Source organism: Lissotriton helveticus, chromosome 5_1 (assembly GCF_964261635.1).
Source record: "Lissotriton helveticus chromosome 5_1, aLisHel1.1, whole genome shotgun sequence".
Lineage (NCBI taxonomy): Eukaryota > Metazoa > Chordata > Amphibia > Caudata > Salamandridae > Lissotriton > Lissotriton helveticus.
The window spans coordinates 1,223,436,285-1,223,456,398 of record NC_136065.1 but is presented as its reverse complement, the minus strand read 5'-3'; the positions used below and the strand labels follow the sequence as shown (position 1 = coordinate 1,223,456,398).

Here is a 20,114-nt window from a genome sequence, read left to right as displayed (position 1 = left end):
CTGGAGGGGGATCTAGAAGAGAAACGGAGACAACGTGACCTCGAAGAAAAACGACTAGCCTATGAACACGAACGAGGCCTGAGAGAACTAGAAATCAAGGCCAAGATCAACGAAGATAGCGCGGCCGGGGCCAAGACCGCGGCCCCTCCCGTGGACGCCAAGGTTCACCTACCGAAAGATGTAGTCAAAGAATACTACAAGAACGATGATATCCAACAATGGTTCAAAGCCTACGAGGTGGCCATGACCGCCCATCGGGTGCCCCTGAAGGATTGGGGCGCCGGCCTATGGGGAAAGTTCGTCAACGAAGGGAGAGACGCCCTGCTGGAACTCCCTGACACCGAAATGACCTCCTATGAACACATGAAAACGGCCCTACTCACGCGCTACGGACTCACCCCCGAAATGTACCGGCAGAGGTTCCGAGACTGTAAAAAAATCCCCGGTACCACTTGGGTAGAGTATGTGAACTTTTTTAGCAGAGCCTTCGAGGGGTGGGTCAAAGGCAGTCAGGTCACTACCTACCAGCAGTTGGTCGACCTGATGTTATGGGAGCACCTCTCCAATAACTGCTTCATTGAACTACGACAGCACCTCCTCGACAGCAAGTTGACCGAGCCGCGAAAGCTAGCGGTCGAAGCAGATCGGTGGGCGAGCAACCGCGTCCACCGGAACACCACAGGAGAATACGGACGAGGGTCCCCGGGGAACCACCGGCCGCGAGGCGGCGGGTCTGGCATCAGCCGAGGCCGAGACCTCCCGCCGCGGTCTTCGCCCACCTCCTCTACACCAGCCTCCAGCCCGAGGGGGGCCCATCCAGCCCGACCGGGGCCACGCCCCAACGTTACGTGCCACAGATGCCAACGGCTGGGTCACTATGCCAATGATCCTCTCTGCCCCATGAACCAGCGGCCCGGCACCACCGGGCCCCTCGGTCGACAAATCACTGCAGCTGCCCTAAGCGCAGAAAAGGATGAAGAAGAAGAGTTCCCTATGGAACCAGAAGAATGGGAGTCCGCGGCCATGTGCCTCGCCTCCCTGGGCGACAAAGACATGATCCCCCGAGACCAGATTCCGGTCAACACCCAGAAGTACCGCCAGTGGGTCACCATTAACGGACGCCGGGCCGAGGCTCTAAGTGACACGGGGGCCAGCATAACCGCCGTCCGCTGCCATCTGGTAACCCCAGAACAAATCTTGCCCCACGTTCTGTGCCCTGTCCGGTCCGCGGACAATTCCGAGAGCCTGTGCCAGATGGCCCGCATCCCCTTCGAGTGGGGAGGAGTGTCCGGCCTGCTGAAAGTCACCGTCCGAGACGATGCCCCGGTGGACTGCCTCCTAGGGAACGACCTTGAAAGTTCCCCCTGGGCACAGATCGAGAGAAGAGAGCATCTGGGGATGCTAGGCCTTCCTGAATGGGTTTGCGTAACGACCCGATCCATGTCCACCCGGGACGCCGTCCCAACCGAAGACAATCTGCCAGAAGAACCTGAATGGCCGGCACCTCCGCCACCCGCCACTGCCACGGCCGAACCCGACCTGGGGCCGCAGGGCCCCAGCCATGAAGAACTTCCCGAGCTCGGGCCCCTTCCCGAACTAGCCCAGTGGCGCCAAGAAGGGGGCCCCACCCGCGAGCAGTTCCGTCGGGAACAAAAGACATGTCCTTCCCTTGAGGGACTCCGACAACAAGCTGCCACGCAAGCTACAGGAGACTCCTCGGGGTCCCACTGGGTCTATTGGGACCAGGACCTCCTGTACAGTGAACAGAAGATCGCCGAGCTGGGGGCCGGCCGAGTGCTAGTCGTCCCCCTCCACTTCAGAGACTTTCTCTGAAACCTGGCACATGATGTGCCCCTCGCCGGACACCTGGGGCAGGACAAAACCTACAGTCGCCTGGTGACCCACTTTTATTGGCCGAAGATGCGCCGCGATGTGTACAACCACTGCCGAACCTGTCCGACCTGCCAAGCCAGCGGAAAGAGTGGGGGGAAAATCAAGGCCCCACTCCAACCGTTTCCCGTGGTGACCACTCCCTTCGAGCGAGTAGGGATCGACATCGTGGGGCCCCTGGATCCTCCAACCTCCCAGGGGCACCGCTTCATCCTCGTCCTGGTGGACCATGCCACCCGCTACCCAGAAGCTATCCCCCTCCGGACTATCACCGCCCCCGTAGTAGGCCGGGCGCTAATGGGGATCTTCTCCCGAGTCGGCTTCCCCCGAGAGGTCGTCAGTGATCGGGGCACAAACTTTATATCGAAATATATGCGGTCCCTGTGGCAACAGTGCGGGGTCGCGTATAAGTTCACCACTCCGTATCACTCTCAAGGGAATGGACTAGTGGAGCGATTTAATAGGACCCTGAAAGGAATGATCAAGGGCCTAGAAGAGCCCCTCCGGCGCAAATGGGACGTTCTGCTGCCATGCCTCCTGTTCGCCTACCGGGAGGTACCCCAGAAGTCCCTGGGGTTCAGCCCCTTTGAACTATTATATGGCCACCCGGTGCGAGGCCCCCTCAGCCTGGTCAAGGAAGGCTGGGAGCTGGCCGCCTCCGATACTCCGCCCGATGTTTTCCGATGCCTCTTGACTCTCCGCAACCAGACTCGGAAGTTCCGGGAACTGGCCGAAACCCACCTGAAGGCCAGTCAAGAGGAGATGAAGCACTGGTATGATGAAAATGCCTCGTCCATTGAATTCGAGCCGGGCCAGCAGGTCTGGGTTATGTCCCCGGTCGACCCCGGCGCCCGACAGGACAAATGGACGGGGCCCTTCAAAGTGGTGGAGCGCAAGAGCCCCGTCACCTACCTAGTGGACATGGAGTCCCCCCGGAACCCCCTCCGGGTCCTACACGCCAACCGGCTCAAGCCCCACTTTGTCCGCACCGAACTGAGCCTGTTGTTGGCTACCGATGACGGAGCAGAGGACGACTCCGAGCCTCTACCAGACCTCCTGAGCACCTCCGAGAAAGATGGCTCCGTCGAGGGAGTCTCCCTCTCTCCCGCGCTGACACCCAAACAGCGCCAGGACTGCCAGAAACTGCTGGGTCAATTTGCGAACTTATTTTCCCTCACCCCCGGAGTCACCCAGTGGTGTGTTCACGACGTCGACACCGGGGACAGTCCGCCCGTGCGGCACCGAGCCTACTGAGTCCCCGACCGAGTCCGGGCCTGCATCCACGCCGAAGTTTCCAAGATGCTAGCTCTAGGGGTAGTCGAACCTTCAGACAGTCCATGGGCCAGTCCCGTCGTCCTGGTCCCTAAGGCCGCCTCCCCCGGAGTGCCCCCGGAGCTGCGGTTCTGTGTCGACTACCGGGGACTGAATGCCGTCACCAGGACCGACGCCCATCCCATTCCCCGAGCGGATGAGCTGATCGATCGCCTGGGGGCCGCCAGGTACCTCAGCACCTTCGACCTCACGGCCGGATACTGGCAAATCGGCCTCACGCCAGGGGCACAAGAACGATCCACTTTCTCGACCCCCGATGGCCACTTCCACTTCAACGTGATGCCCTTCGGCATGAAGAATGCTCCGGCCACCTTCCAGAGACTAGTGAACCGGGTGCTGGCAGGGCTGGAAGAGTTCAGTGCTGCCTATCTGGACGATATTGCGGTGTACAGCCTCTGTTGGGACGAGCACCTGACCCACCTCTGGAAGGTCCTGACGGCCCTCCAACGGGCCGGACTAACAATAAAAGCCAGCAAGTGCCAGGTCGGTCAAGGGTCCGTGACCTATCTGGGACACCAAGTGGGGAGCGGCCAAGTGGCTCCCCTTCAACCCAAGATCGACGCCATCCAGGCCTGGGAGCCCCCCGTCACCCAGACCGCCGTCCGAGCCTTCCTGGGGCTCACTGGATACTATCGGCGGTTCATAAAGGACTATGGGAGCATTGTGGGGCCCCTCACAGAACTAACCTCCTAGAGACTACCCCCGAAGGTGCACTGGACCCCCGAGTGCCAAGTAGCCTTTGAGACCCTAAAGACTGCCATGTGCACCGCCCCGGTGCTCCAGGCCCCCGACTACAGCCGAGAGTTCATCGTCCAAACTGACGCCTCGGAACACGACATTGGGGCCGTACTGTCCCAAATGAACTCTGACGGAGTTGACCTTCCTGTGGCCTTCATCAGCCGGCGCCTGCTGGCCCGAGAACAACGATGGAGCACCATCGAGAGAGAAGCATTCGCCGTCGTGTGGGCCCTAAAGAAGCTCCGGCCCTACCTCTTCGGCACCCACTTCCGAGTACAGACCGACCACCGGCCCCTGCGGTGGTTGATGCAGATGCGGGGCGAGAATCCGAAGTTGCTACGTTGGTCCATCTCCCTCCAAGGGATGGACTTCACCGTGGAGCATCGCCCTGGCAACGACCACGCCAACGCTGACGGCCTCTCCAGGTTCTTCCGCCTTGGCGAGGAGAATCCCCAAGAAGATGGGTGACTCTCCCCTGCCTTCAGCTGGGGGGGACGCGTGTTGGACCCGGCCTCGTGGAGTGGTCCTACCCCTCCCGCCTGGCGGGCCCCGGACGACATCGGCCCTCCATTCAGCCCGGGTCGGCCTCGGGCACACCTCTGCACGCCCTCCAAACCACCAGATCCGCCACCCGGCGGCCTACAACCACTGACACGGCACCCTCGGGCCGCCCCAGCATTACCGGTCCGGTGCCCACCTCGGACCCTCATTCCAGGCCCGACGCCATCTTGGGCCCATCACGTCACAGACACGTGGTCCCGGACCAGCCGCGGCCACGGCCCCAGCGAGCCCGCCATCGAGGCACCAAGAACCCTCCGGGTGGTAGAGTGGCCACTCCACCAGAGACAAGGAGAGGGGAGTTTCGATGGCTCTCCAACCATCCCCGGATGCCTGGTTTCGATCACCCGCCGGCCTCCCTGGGCTCCGGCTCCACCCCCCTGCTGGGTGTCTGGACACCATCATCCCGGCCCCTCTGATCCCCAGGCGAGAGGGTCCGGACATCAAAGGACTCCAGACCTATATCTGGGCCAGCCCCGGAGTAGGACGGCAGTTGTATCCCGGAGTCGAGAAGCCCTTGCTGACGCTGTCGCGGCTGACCCTGAGACGAACTCACCTTGCTGTTCTACCTGGAGCCTGCTGGCGCTGCCGCGGTCCATCTTCGCTGTAACCATCTTGGAGCCTGCTGGCGCTGCCGCGGTCCATCTTTGCTGTGACCTCCTTGGAGCCTGCTGGCGCTGCCGCGGTCCACCCTCGCTGAACCATCTCGGAACCTGCTGGCGCTGCCGCGGTCCACCCTCGCTGAACCATGTTGGAACCTGCTGGCGCTGCCGCGGTCCACACTCGCTGATCCATCTCGGAACCTGCTGGCGCTGCCGCGGTCCACGCTCGCCGAACCATCCTGGAGCCTGCTGGCGCTGCCGTGGCCCAACCTTCCGGAACCCCCCAGCTCGAGGATTGAGAGCTGTGCGTAGGGTCCCATTGCAACCGACCATCTATAAGACTGTCCCGCTACCTGGCCCCTTGCTACGAGACTTTCCAGATCTCTGGATCTGCTGTATATATTGAAATGATACTTATTGCCCGATAAAGATTGAACACTCTATCTACGTGTGGTGTATATTTGGAGTGGTGTGGTTACTCTGCTGTACGATTCTAGGAGAGGGCCCTCCCGTCGGAGGCCTCTCGACATCGCTCGGTCCCTTCTCTGAAGGAGGGGTAGACCTAGGGGTGGTCCGTCAGACACCTTCTGCCTCCCCCGGGTTCGCCTTTCTAACAGGTGCGATCCGAGCCGACGCAAATCGTACAGAGTGACTCGCCCACTACTGACAGAAACACACCGCAACCATGACGACCAAAGAAACCAGACCGGCCGCAGAGTTCCAGAAGGAACGGTTGGGAGAATATAACCACAAAGAATTGAAACAATTCTGCAAGGACCTGGGCATCGCTACCACTGGACTAAGCACCAAGGAGGATTTCAAGCAGGCCCTACAAACATGGGTGGAGGCAGGAGCAACGCCACCCCAGAGCGAAGACAACACCGCTGTGAACATGCACCCGGAGACCGACGCAACCCCAGCGGGGGAAAGACTTACAAACATAGACACTGGCCTCTCCCACGAAGACGCCCGAGAGCGAGAAAGGAGCCGGCTCCACGAATTGGAGCTCGCCCGACTCCGTCTGGACGAAGAACTACAGCTGGCCGAGAAAGATAGCCCTTGAGCAACTACGGCTGCAGGGAGACCTAGAGGAGAAACGAAGGCAGAGAGACTTGGAGGAGAAGAAGCTCACGTTCGAGCACGAGCATGGCTTAAAAGAACTGGAGATCAAGGCCAAAACTGGGGAGGCCAGCGCCTCCGGGAATCGGAGCCCACCTCCTCCTGCGGACACGAAGGTCCACATCCCCAAAGATGTTGTCAAGGAATACTATAAAAACGACGACATCCAGCAGTGGTTTAAGGCCTACGAGGTAGCCATGGCCTCTCATCGAATACCCCAGAAAGACTGGGGTGCCGGCTTGTGGGGGAAGTTCGTCAACGAAGGGAGAGACGCCCTGCTAGAGCTCCCAGACGCAGAGATGACCTCTTATGAACACATGAAAGCCGCCCTCCTTACTCGCTATGGACTCACCCCCGAGATGTACCGGCAGCGATTCCGAGACTGTAAAAAACTCCCCGGTACTACATGGGTGGAGTACGTGAACTTCTATAGTAGAGCCCTAGAGGGATGGATCAAAGGCAGCCGGGTCACCACCTACGAGCAACTGTTCAACCTCATTGTATGGGAACACCTCCCCAACAACTGTTTTATCGAACTCCGGCAGCATCTCCTCGACAGCAAACTGACCGAGCCGCGTAAACTCGCCGTCGAGGCCGATCGATGGGTGAGCACCCGGGTCCCCCGGAGCCCGATGGGAGACTACGGCCGAGATTCCCCGGGGAACTACCGCCCGCGAGGCGGAGGGTGGGGCCCGAACAGGAACCGCGACTCCCCCACGGGGCCGCCCCGACCTCCACTTCACCATCCCTGGCCAGAAGAGGGGCCCCCTCAGCACGGCCGGGGCCCCGCCCGAACGTTACCTGCCACAGATGCCAGAGACACGGTCATTATGCCAATGACCCCCTCTGCCCGATGAACCAACGACCCGGCACCACCGGTCCTCCAAACCGCCAGATCGCCGCCGCCGCCCTGGGAGAAGAAAAGGGCGAAGAAGAGGACTATGACCTCGACCAGGCCGAGTGGGAGCCCGCCGCTATGTCCCTGGTATGTCTGGGCGAAAGAGACATGATCCCCCGGGCCCCGATCCCGGGCAACACTCAGAAGTACCGCCAGTGGGTCACCATTAATGGGCGCCAGACCGAGGCCCTTCGCGACACCAGAGCCAGCGTGACGGCGGTCTGATGCCACTTGGTGACCGCTTACCAGATCCTGCCCAATGTGCTGTGCCCCGTACGGTCGGCGGATAATTCCGAAAGCCTGTGCCAGATGGCCCATATCCCCTTCGAGTGGGGAGGGGTGTCGGGCATGCTGAAAGTGACCGTCCGGGACGATGCCCCCGTGGACTGCCTCCTCGGGAACGACCTAGAAAGTTCCCCCTGGGCCGGCGTCGAACGGAGAGAACATCTGGGGATGCTAGGCCTTCCAGAGTGGGCCTGCGCGACCACCCGATCCATGGCCCGCCCGGGCCACCACCCCGACAGAAGCCGCCCCGACTGAAGACCTAGAGTGGCCCGCACCTCCGCCGCCCGCCGTATCCGAAGACAACGACCCAGAACCCGACCCACGGGGGCCCAACAGTGAAGAAATTGCTGAGCTTGGCAACCTCCCGGAACTAGCCCAATGGCGCCAAGAAGGTGGCCCCATACGAGAACAGTTCCGGCAAGAACAGAAAACCTGTCCCTCCCTCGAGGGAATCCGACAGCAAGCCGCCACTCAAGCCGCCAGAGACCCCTCGGGGTCCCACTGAGTCTATTGGGACCGCAATCTCCTCTACAGTGAACAAAAGATTGCCGAACTGGGGGCCGGCCGGGTGCTGGTGGTCCCCCTCTGATTTAGAGACTTCCTCCTGAACCTGGCACACGACGTGCCCCTCGCCGGGCACATGGGGCAGGACAAAACAAACAGCCGCCTTGTGACCCATTTCTACTGGCCAAAAATGAAAAATGATGTGAACAATCACTGCCGGACTTGCCCCACCTGCCAAGCCAGTGGGAAGAGTGGAGGGAAGCACAAGGCCCCCCTCCAACCCTTTCCAGTCGTCAGCACCCCCTTCGAGCGGGTGGGAATAGACATTGTGGGGCCTCTGGAGCCCGCACCTCCCAAGGACACCAGTTTATTCTCGTCCTGGTGGACCATGCCACCCGCTATCCCGAAGCCATCCCTCTCCGAACTGTGACGGCCCCCGTGGTGGGCCGGGCGCTGATGGGGATCTTCTCCCGAGTGGGCTTCCCCCGAGAAGTCGTCAGTGACCGGGGTACGAACTTCATCTCCCGATACATGAAATCCCTGTGGCACCAGTGCGGCGTCACGTATAAGTTTACGACCCCCTATCACCCCCAAGGGAATGGGTTGGTGGAACGTTTCAATAGAACTCTCAAAGGGATGATCATGGGCCTGGAGGAGCCCTTGCGTCGCCAATGGGACGTGCTGCTGCCCTGCCTCCTCTTCGCCTATCGGGAGGTCCCTCAGAAGTCCCTGGGATTCAACCCCTTCGAACTATTGTACGGACACCCCGTCCGGGGTCCCCTCAGCCTAGTCAAAGAAGGCTGGGAGGTCGCAGTCCAAGATGCTCCCCCCGACGTCTACCGGTACCTCCTGACCCTCCAAAATCAGACTCGGAAGTTCCGGGAACTTGCAGAAGCCAACCTCGAGGCCAGCTAAGAGGAGATGAAACGCTGGTATGACCAAAAACCATTGAGTTTGAGCCGGGCCAACAGGTCTGGGTCATGTCCCCGGTCGAACCCTGTGCCCTCCAGGACAAGTGGACGGGGCCCTTCAAGGTGGTGGAGCGCAAGAGCCCTGTCACTTACCTGGTTGACATGGAGTCCCCCAGGAACCCCCTCAGGGTCCTCCGCTCCAACCGGCTCAAACCGCACTTTGTCCGAACGGAGCTTAGCCTGCTGATGGCTACCGATGGGGGGGCCGAAGACGACTCCGAGCCCCTTCCGGACCTCCTGAGCACCTCCGAAAAAGACGGCTCCGTCAAGGGGGGTCACCCTCTCCTCCGCCCTGACCCCAGAACAGCGCCAGGATTGCCGGAAATTGTTGGGTCAATTCGCAGACTTGTTTTCCCTCACCCCCGGAGTCACCCAGTGGTGCGTCCACGATGTCGACACCGGGGATAGCCCGCCTGTGCGACACCGGGCCTACAGAGTTCCCGACCGAGTTCGGACCTGCATCCAAGCGGAGGTCTCCAAGATGCTGGCCCTGGGGGTAGTCGTACCCTACGACAGTCCGTGGGCCAGTCCAGTCGTTCTGGTCCCAAAAGCCGCCGCCCCTGGCGCCACTCCCGAACTGCGATTTTGTGTCGATTACTGGGGATTGAACGCCGTCACCCGGACCGATGCACACCCCATTCCCCGGGCCGATGAACTGATCGACCGCCTGGGGGCGGCCCGCTACCTGAGCACCTTCGATCTAACCTCCGGCTACTGGCAGATCGGACTCTCTCCGGGCGCCCAAGAGCGCTCTGCTTTCTCGACCCCCGATGGCCACTACCACTTCAGGGTAATGCCCTTCGGGATGAAGAACGCCCCCGCAACCTTCCAGAGGCTGGTCAATAAGGTACTGGCGGGGCTAGAAGAATTCAGCGCCGCCTACCTGGACGATATTGCGGTGTACAGCCTCCACTTGTCCGAGCACCTCAAACACCTCTGGGAGGTCCTGACGGCCCTCCGACGGGCCGGACTGACAATCAAAGCAAGCAAATGCCAGATAGGCCAAGGTTCCGTGACCTATCTGGGACACCAAGTGGGGAGCGGCCATGTGGCCCCCCTTCAACCCAAGATCGACGCCATCCTGGCCTGGGAGCCCCCGGTCACCCAGACAGCCGTCAGAGCCTTCCTGGGGCTTACTGGGTATTAGCGGCGCTTCGTGAAGAACTATGGGAGCATTGTGGGCCCCCTCACCGAACTCACTTCCAAAAAGCAGCCACAGAAGGTGCACTGGACACCCGAGTGTCAGGCCGCCTTTGGGACTCTGAAGACAGCGATGTGTACCGCCCCCGTGCTCCAAGCCCCCGACTACAGCCGGGAATTCGTGGTCCAGACAGATGCCTCGGAGCACGGTGTCAGGGCGGTCCTTTCCCAACTCAACGCCGAAGGAGTTGATCAACCTGTGGCCTTCATCGGCCGACGTCTGCTGGCCCGAGAGCAACGCTGGAGCACCATTGAACGAGAGGCCTTCGCCGTGGTGTGGGCCCTCAAGAAACTCCGACCCTATCTCTTCAGCACCCACTTCCGGGTGCAGACTGACCACCGACCCTTGCGGTGGTTGATGCAAATGCGAGGGGAAAACCCAAAGTTGCTGCGTTGGTCCATCTCCCTCCAAGGGATGGACTTCACTGTGGAACATCGGCCCGGCAACGACCATGCCAACGCTGACGGCCTGTCCCGCTTCTTCCGCCTCGACGAGGAGAACCCCCAAGAAGATGGGTGACTCTCCCCGCTTTCAGCTGGTGGGACGTGTGTTGGACCCGGCCTCGTGGCGTGGTCCAACTTCTCCCGCCTGGCGGGCCCCGGACAGCATCGACCCCTGGCCCCCGGCCTAAAGCTATCCCCTCCAACCTTCACGAGAGCCGCGACCCCCGGCTCTCCCCCTTAGGAGCCCGGCGACCCCTACTCGCCCCACTCTGCGGATCCGACCCCAATCCCGGGCCACCATTTCAGGCCCCGACTCCATCTTGGACCCTCCACGTCCGGACCGCGTGGCCTCGGCCCGACCTCGGCCACAGCCCCCGCGAAGCCCCGACATCGAGGCACCAAGATCCAACCAGGTGGTAAAGCGGCCCCTTGACGGATCCAGGAGGAGGGGAGTTTCGATGGGCCTCCAGCCGTCCCCGGACGCCTGGTTTCGATCGCCCTCCGGCCTCCCTGGGCGCTGGCTCCACCCCCCTGCTGGGTGTCTGGACGCTCTCATCCCGGCCCCTCTGACCCCCAGGCGCGAGGGTCCGGACATCAAAGGACTCCAGACCTATATCTGGAGCAGCTCTGGAATGGGCCGGCAGTTGTATCCTGGAGTCGAGAGCCCTGCTGACGCTGTCGCGGCTGACCCTGAGAAGAACTCGCTACGTTGAACCCTGAAACCATCTTTGGAGTCCTGCTGGCACTGCCGCGGCCCAACCTCGCTGAAACCATCTTCGGAGCCTTCTGGCGCTGCCGCGGCCCAACCTAGCTGAAACCATCTTCGGAGCCTGCTGGCGCTGCCGCGGCCCAACCTCGCTGAAACCATCTTCGGAGCCTGCTGGCGCTGCCGCGGCCCAACCTCGCTGAAACCATCCATGCATAGGGCATTAAGAAAAGCATGAAATGTATATGTGCAATAACAAATGAAAAATTGTAATTCAATGAAATTTCCAATTGAATGTGATGTTTAATTCTAAGTTTGGAAAATGAAAAAAATTGAAAAAGTAAAAAACTGATGATTTAACTGTTTAATGTTTGTGTACATGAAATTAATGATACAATGTTAAAGACTTATTATTGTTTAAGTCAAGAAATTAACTAGTAGCTCTCCAACCTCGCTGAAACCATCTTCGGAGCCTGCTGGCGCTGCCGCGGCCCAACCTCGCGGAATCCCCCAGCTCGAGGATTGAGAGCTGAGCGTAGCCCTGTGCCAGACTGGTACCAAGACTGCCCCGCTACCCTTTTTCCCCAGTTACCGAGACTCTAAGGATCCCTCGATCTGTTTGTACATATTGCCGAAAGAACCAATCGATATTGCTGATAAAGATTCTAAGAAGTTACCCTCTTGTGTGGTGTCCCTTTGTAGTGGTGTGATTGCTCTGCTGTTACGATTTTAGGAGAGGAGCTTCGCCAAGGAGGCCTCTCGACGGCGCTCGGCCAAATTCCATAAGGGGAAGGGGGTCTCAGTCAGACATCTTCTGTCTCCCCGGGGATCGCCTTTGTAACAGAGGGCAGATCCTAATGCTGGAAATAGGGAGTCGAAAGCTTCAAGGTTTTCATTGTTTGCCTGAATAAGGACCGTGCCATTCGTGTAGATGGTCACGGATGTGGTCCCTCTTCTGGCCATACGGTTAGGGAGTATGGAGGTATGTTTGCTACTGTGGGAAGTGGATGTGGTTTTGGTGATACAAAGTTGCGTTCTAATCATGGAAATCCAGTCTTCCGGTCTCTCAGTGCGGAATATAGGGTCCATCTTAGTCGGACCTTTGGAGGCTGAGTGGTAGATGTCTGTGAATAGGGTTTCTTTGTGTTGGCGGATAAGTTTCTGTTTGAAAAAGCGTCTCATTTTTGTAGAGAGGAGGGGGGGAAGATGATGGTGAATGAGTTCCGACTGTGGGGTTTCAGGTGGGCATGTAGGTCTTGCATGGGAGGGGATGGCGAGTCACGCGCCATCGTGTAGGTAATGTGAGAGAAGGGTGCCTGTGCGGTGGGGGGGGGAACGGGGTGAGTCGGTCGAGATGGATGTGGGGAGGGAGAATGTGTTAATGTGAGCAGAGGGTGCCTGTGCGGGGTGGGGCGGGATGAGTCGATCGAGATGGAGATGGGAAGGGTGAATGTGTTAAAATTACCCGTTGGGGGCTTATCGGCCCTGTTGATGGGTGTAGCTAGGACTCAGGCCGGATCTGGGCCTAGGAGGGGTCGTAGCTCCTGGTAGGCTTAGTGATCTACTTCCCAGGATCTTCTTAGGCAGGATGTGGGATCTATTCAGATGGTAGTCTGCGGCTCGAAGTGAGCTAGGGGGTAGGCGCCCAGCGGTCAACCAGATTTTCTGCTACTCTCAATACCAAACTTAATGCCGGGTCGTGGTTATGCCAGCGCATTCTGTGCAGCCGCGCTAGTCTTGTTGATGAGACCTGGTTAATGACCTCTGCTAGTCTGGAGGATGCGCTGATAGATGGGGGGACCTAATCTTAGGAGAGAGGGTCTCGTGAGAGGGGCATTGTAGGGTTAGCTTTATCTTCGAGTGTCCAGATTTGCTGGCGTGGCGATGGCCAGAGCGATTTGATTTTTCACGGATCCCCTGTGTGCTCCCCAGGGTGTCTGTACTCCGGTTGACAGACTGGGGGCAATAGGGGTCAGTTTATTTCTTTGTTCTCCAATTTACTCCTAATAACGAGATCGCTGCCATCTACACCATGATGTGTCCCAATTAGAGCACATGGGGTTCCCCGTTTAAATAATATAAACATCCCTTTTTATTTAGGTGAAGCTGAGAAATGAAATTGTTGGGTGTTTAGTGGAAATCTTATTCTGTGTCTCTATTAATAAAGTTAACGAGTTTCTTGTAAGATTGCTATATTCGTTTCCTGGGTATCCAGCCATTTCAGTAAAGTCTTGCATTTCCTTGGGGAGTTAAGACCCTGTGTGTTTAGGGTCAAGGTTGTTAACTGAGGTATTTTCTGTTCTATGTGGCACTAAGTCCCTCGTCTGCTTGTTACTTGTAGATCCATGACCCCTGCATACGACTACCATACATTTATTCCCTGAACGTGCTAGATAGTCGTTCTGAAGGAACCATTGTTGTTTCGGCCAGAAGTGGAAATATAAAACTTGGGGTAAGAAGGGAAAACAGTAAGGTACTTAGTAGCAAATAGTGGATGGGAAAACAAGGAATACCATACATTGTGTTGCTTGGACGCCATTGGGCAGTGAGAGGGGCAGCTTCCCATAGGTCTGCCTGGAAGCGATTGACTTGTATTAAAAAAGGGTTGTATTTGAGTCCTGTTTATCACGTGCAGCTCCCCTAGAACATAATCAATTTTGCTTTCGCCTATCTCAGTGGGATACTCTCTTCTCTAAAGTATGCAAAAAGTTATGAATGGGACTCTGGAATTAATCTCAGCTGCTGGTAATTACTCTGAATAGCATACCGGTACAACATTATTGTGCACACCATGCCACCTCAGTTTGGACCCAGCCATATTCAAATCAGTCTTGACCCTGGTCTAACGAGAACAGTCCAGCCCAAACTAAAACAGAACACAAGCAACCCAGGACCGGTTTTGCCATAGTCAGGGCTCATCATTTCCTCTCTGCTTTCATAAAAGTCTTGTTGTGTGTGCGTTACATCTTACTTCTGGATCAGTATTGTGCAAATGCAGTTTCCGAAGTAGTCCAGCCAATGGCAAGGTTGCGGTCGTATTTTATTTAGGCCCAGAGAGGCTGTAGTAATCCAAATGGGGTGACTGTTCTCATATGTATTTATAACTGTGATTTTGTAAAGTCTGGTGAAATGTTTCAGTGAGCCACTCTAGGCTCATATCTTGTATAATAAAAACCATACCAAATTAAGCCTTCATGGATGTGCTATCACTTTTGCGGCACCAGGTCCTCCATGTTAACCAGAACACACACATAGATACCCGCCTCTGTCATGGACTGTGCTTGCATACTTCAGTCTGGACCCAAGTAAGGAAAGAAAAGAGAAAGAAGAAACAGAAAGTAAAAAAGCATCAGTCTGTGCATGTCCGTGTCCCTCAATAATCATGTCTTCTACTTCATAAATGCTGAATGTTATACTGTGGAAAAAAAGTGATTTTCTGGTTATTTTGGAAGGAGCCCTGGACATGGCTTGCTCCGAAGAAGAGCTGGAATATCAAATATATAGTGCCAGTTTTTGCCTGAAAAACTACCTCTTGGCAGCCACTCTGATGGATAAATAGACTTTCAAACAGGGCAAATTGAATGAGTGAAATTGCACTTTATACCCGGGATATGTAAACTGTTCTGCACACCAACATTGTGGCTTCATTAAAAGAGGCTATATGTTAGTCATTTAAAACTCCGGCTAGTAAAATGTTTTGTCTTCTATCATTTTGACCAGTTTAGCAGATAACCTGCGCCACTACAGTGAACAACTTACCTGTAGCAAGTTGGCCATACTCTCTGCGGATATTGGAGGGGTCTAAGAGGCTCTGGTTTGTGCTTTTTGGGAACCAGCTTCCTCTGCAGGTAGAGCACATTCTGGGAAAGCAAAAATAAACCAATGCGTTAGTCTAAAGTGAGACTAAGTTGCTTAAGTGGAGCAGAAAATGTTCCTAATGAATATGTTCTAATTAGTGAACGTTCGTCATGCTGTTTTTTTGTAGTTTGTAGTCAATTGGCATGCCTTTCCCCCTATCTGTTAACATTTAAACAACTGCATCCTATTACCCCCCCCAGGAGAGCCAATGGAGTCACAGATTGGTGATCCCAACCCTTGCAACTTCATCAAGGAGGTCAGATTGGAAGAGTCGGAGTGTAAGCAGAGATTGCTAGTGTCTGAGCTGAAGGAAGGTCTGGAAAATGAGCTGCTGGAGAATGAAACGGGCAATGAAAGCCAGGCATCAGAAAAGAGCACAGAGCCACACCCTTCGACGGCTGACACCGATTGCGGGGTACCATCCACTACAGCTCCAAGTACCCATTCCGGCCCCAAACCAGGTGAGTGGCAGCTGTGTTTATTTTCCCATATGTAAAGTTTTAACATGACCCATAGATGAGTTGCTGCTGCATTCCATTCACCCTGCACAAAGCTCACACACTTACCTGAAGCACACCTTTCCCCACTCCGAGCACCCATGCTGTCCTGAAGCCGGACAATTGGTAGATCCTTGGCCTTGTTTCCCTCTGAAGTGACCGCGCTGCATGAGACCATGAAATTGCAGTTGTACTTCTTTCTCCCTGCTTGAATCTCACTAACTGTCGTAAAGGCAGGTAATGACGAGGGACCTCTACGGCACTGCAGTCTGTAAGATATAGGCTGGAGGTAGAGTACTGGTGTGTTAGGCAGGTGATTCTTACTTGGGGTAACATCCCTGAAGCTTCTTGCCACAAACTTCCTGAACCATTGTCAATGTTGTGGAAGTTAGGTGTGTATTTGAATGCAGGTCTTGGATCTATGGTATTTTAATCAGGTCTCAATGGAAAGTATGTATGTGCATTCCACCCAAGTGGGCGAGCCCACCTATAGTTGTAAGACTGAAGGTATTAAAGAGAGCAGGGATTATTACAGGTAGCAGGTCTCTGCTTAGATTCTTGAACAAAGCATTATTTTAGTAGCTAAGTGCGGAAAAAAGAATCTTCTTGTTGGACCTGCTCAGCTTGGCAGATGAGACTCACATGCTTCTTTGCTCATTTCAGAGAACATCCGATAATGCTTGGTTTGATAGGACGCCCCTTTTTCACCATGTTGACTCAATTACCTGGCCATTGGTTTAAATTTTTGTGTCAGTGCTCCCTAGGATAGGGTCTTAATAAAATATTGTTTATTTGTCTTGTACCAGTGACTTATGCTTTCCTTTAATTCACATGTTTTGCACACAAATACAGAGGTTCAAGTACTCCAGCCCTCCTTCCTACTTGATCATGCACCTAGAGAAGGGGAGCTGTTGTCATAGAGGGAAGAGGATACCTTGCTCCTCAACCCAGCAACACCGAACTTCCATGTAGGCCCAGATGCTTTAGCATTCATATGACCGTTGCATGTAAGCCAGAGATCTCCTGGAGTCCATTACCCATTTGAAACATGTCGGTGCATGGTGAAAAGACAACATGTTTTAGAAAAGCCTTTTTTAGGCTGAGGTTATTTTTCCATGGAATATACATGTATCCAATAAACATGTTAGTAGCACTTCTGCAGTAGTCTACCTCTCTCTATGATTGCATATCAAGAGACTGACCAAGGGTTTTTATTTATGACTTTCAAAATCCATTATTTTTTAAAGTGTGAAATGTTCACACAAGGGCAGAGCGTTTACTCTGGCAATAAGGTTATTTGAAGGAGTCATTCACCTTTCATGGAACAACCTTGAAAAGTGATCGGATGAATACTAAAATAAAAATCTCAGCAGCCATTTGTATTAATGTCTGTGGTGAAGCTCTAGTTGTTGAACACAGTCTTTTCAGCATTGGGGATATTTCCATTATTGTTGCCAAGTTTCTGTCTAAATCTGCTGTTGCGTAGTAACCTATATTTCCATCCCCCACAAAGATTAAAGTAATGTTGCAGTTAAGTGTTGCAATAAGGGTAAAACAAAAACCTCTGAAATGCATGTCACCAGTTGTAATTTACTGAGCTAACTTTAAATTGGGTCACCACCATGTACTGCTCATGACATCACCGATGACATCATCCAATATATATGACATTTGGCTGTTAGCTTATCATATTGGATTGTTTTGCGCAAGGTACACTTAGACCCAGTTTTCCATAACATCAGTAGTATTAATAGCGTATCCTTTTGCATCAAGCAGAATATGAGGTATATCTGTGAAATCACACACAATAAGTAAATATTATGCTCTTTTGTTCCACTCATGCGTGACCAATGTAAAACCCATACCTAATCTCCTTATATGTTATTTTAATTTTTACGAGACAAACGGGAGGGACAGAGGGGCAAGTTTAATGAGGTCCAGCATACATGCCCCAAAAAGAAAGTGGGCAGAGAGGGTATGAAGTTCCTTGAGGTCTGAGTAAATCAAGTGAGAGTACAGGCTGGGAGACCGCCACTGGGTGGTCGTCCCACCTTGAAGGGAAAAAAAGGGAAGGGAGAATTCCCTTGTCAGAACTAGGGCTTGCTAGGTGAGTGAGAGCTTGGTGTCATGCTTCATCATATGAGCCTGCCCTTCGTCGGGTCGGCGCTGCAACACTGTACGGGCACCCAGTATGGGGCTCTTTGGCGGGGGTCTTTTGTTCCTGCCGATGGGTGCAGTGGGGGTGAGGGGGCCTTAGAGTGTGTAGATATGGAGTGAGTGAATTTAAAACAGGTCAGTTCGTCCTAGTGATGATTTATTCTGGAAGGTAAACTGCCTGAGTAAAAACGGAAAGAGTGGCAGTGAACTAGAAATAAGGTTTCTAGCTATGTATGCTCTACTCTATAGAGGTCAACACGTTTCGTGCTCCTAGTGTCAGAAGGATCAACAGCACTACATCAGGACCATGAATAACTATCTACACAACATAGGTGACGAGTCTACATACCATGTAATCAGGTAGGTACCCTGTATGTGGATACGGAAGAAATACAGTATGATTATATACTCAATGTCACGTTAATTTACTCAGAAAAAAGGGTTGTGCTGGTGTAGTAGTGAACATACACCTATGCTGTACACTGTGCTCGAGGTGTAGTGAAACTCCAAGACTCATGCGTCAATTATGGAATGGAAAGCCTGCTGTACAGGCAGGCACATTTAAAATGAAATAAAACATTGGACTAAAGGACATGCATTAAAACCATATATTGAGGCAAACTGAAATAAGGCTCACCAAAGTTACTGCCTGATTTTGCACCCAAGTATTTATTACGTTTTAGCTCTGAAGCGCCAACTGCTCCCTGCTAAGACGATTGAATAAGGCTGATTGCTTTTATAATTGCGGCTTGTGCACCAGGTTAAGCTGAAAAGAAAGGTAGGCGTCTTCCAGTAAGCTGTGCTTTCACATGCATGTAAAGAAAACACAAAACATACATGCATGCAGCATTGGGTAAGAGCATTGGGTAAGAGGTGGTCCTCCTGGATAACACTTGTGCCACAAATTTAACACACTGAATATACCTCTGTATACACATGTATGTTGCGTCCGAACCGTTGTCAGTGTAGACCGCTCACAGAGACGAGTGTCAAACACTTCTTTCAGTGTGTTATGCACATCTGCATGTCTTTTAGAAGCGTGCCCCCTAATCAAAGCTAAAGTAAGCGGAATCAAGACATAAACCTAAACACATCATTATTGCATCCAAACATAGAATGCTCTACACATCCATCTGCAAATGAACACACCAAAGAAACACATTTCCATGGATGTTCAGACATTAAAACATGCAAACCACTCTGCGTGCTGAGCCTTCATACAATCTTACATACACCCCAGTGTTCCACACAGAATCAATACACACAGGTGTCACTGTTCCACACATACCGAATGCAGATCTGTCCCCACTGTGTGCACTTGTGTTTAAACCTGTATTAACAACGAAGACAAACTTTCGTCCCAGAAACTAATAGGGCAAAACAATCAAAAAAGTGTGAAAACGTTAAACTAATAAAGTCTAATATTTCGTGAAATTCCAAAGTTAGCGTATGCATGTACATATGTGGTGCCTGTATCATGGCGGAAGGCAACAGTGCGTTGTACAGAGTTGAATGCATGGACACAGTCGGAGAGTCAGACTTGGCGGAGGGTGTGGGAAGATGGACTCTTCACTGTGCCATTATGGCTGTCTTCAAAGGGGTGTGTCTCTAGCACTTCTCAAATTGAAGAAGGATAAGGACCGTCCTGATAGATACTGGGCTGTGGTTCTCCTCCCATATATGGATGGAGAAGTCTGGTTGCCTGTATTTTTCTTTCTTCCACTTCTCCGTCTTCAGTACCAATGTAACTTAAAGTCGCCCTTCAATAGTGGCAGTAAGGAGAAAAGAATATTCAGGGACTATTAAATACTCCATACTCTATTAGTCTACACCAACACGCCCATTCCTTTAAAACAAACATCACAAAAAGGGATAGGAAAAGACGTTAAGGAGGTAAACAGTCACAAAACCATTGCAAAATATTAACAAAGTGACCACTTTTACAAAACTCTGCTAAACTCAGCACTCACCGACGTAAAATATAGCATTAAAAGACATTCACCAAACTTACAAAAGCCGACCAAATTGCAAGCTACAAGCTTGATGAAATTACAAACACAGCATTCTAACATTACATTAAAACCAAAAAATACAATCTACCTTTGAAAATCATAATACATTACATAACATGGTTGTACAATGAGTAATCGATATAACACAATAAAGATAACACATCAGTAATCGATGTTGAGGGAAGGTTGCTTTAACAGTTTCAGTTCTGAAATTCTTTTCCTTTTAGCGTTATTTTAAGATGTAATAATGTTGGCTGTAACCAATAAAACCTGTTATTAGGTCAAATTGACTCATAAATGTTCGTTCACAGGTTTATGGCTGCAGTGCAAACGTCAAGTTCCA

At 53.6% G+C, this 20,114-nt stretch overlaps 1 protein-coding gene across 4 annotated transcripts in view; it reads left to right on the top strand.

The window, feature by feature from the left end:
- The window catches only part of ATE1 (arginyltransferase 1), a 489,063-nt gene that overhangs the window by 182,660 nt on the left and 286,289 nt on the right, over window positions 1–20,114 (top strand). For all 4 annotated transcript variants that reach the window (XM_078643941.1, XM_078643939.1, XM_078643940.1 and 1 more), the window contains exon 5: window positions 15,306–15,566. In XM_078643941.1, the coding sequence (XP_078500067.1) occupies window positions 15,306–15,566 (261 nt within the window). The remainder of the gene's footprint in view (window positions 1–15,305; window positions 15,567–20,114) is intronic.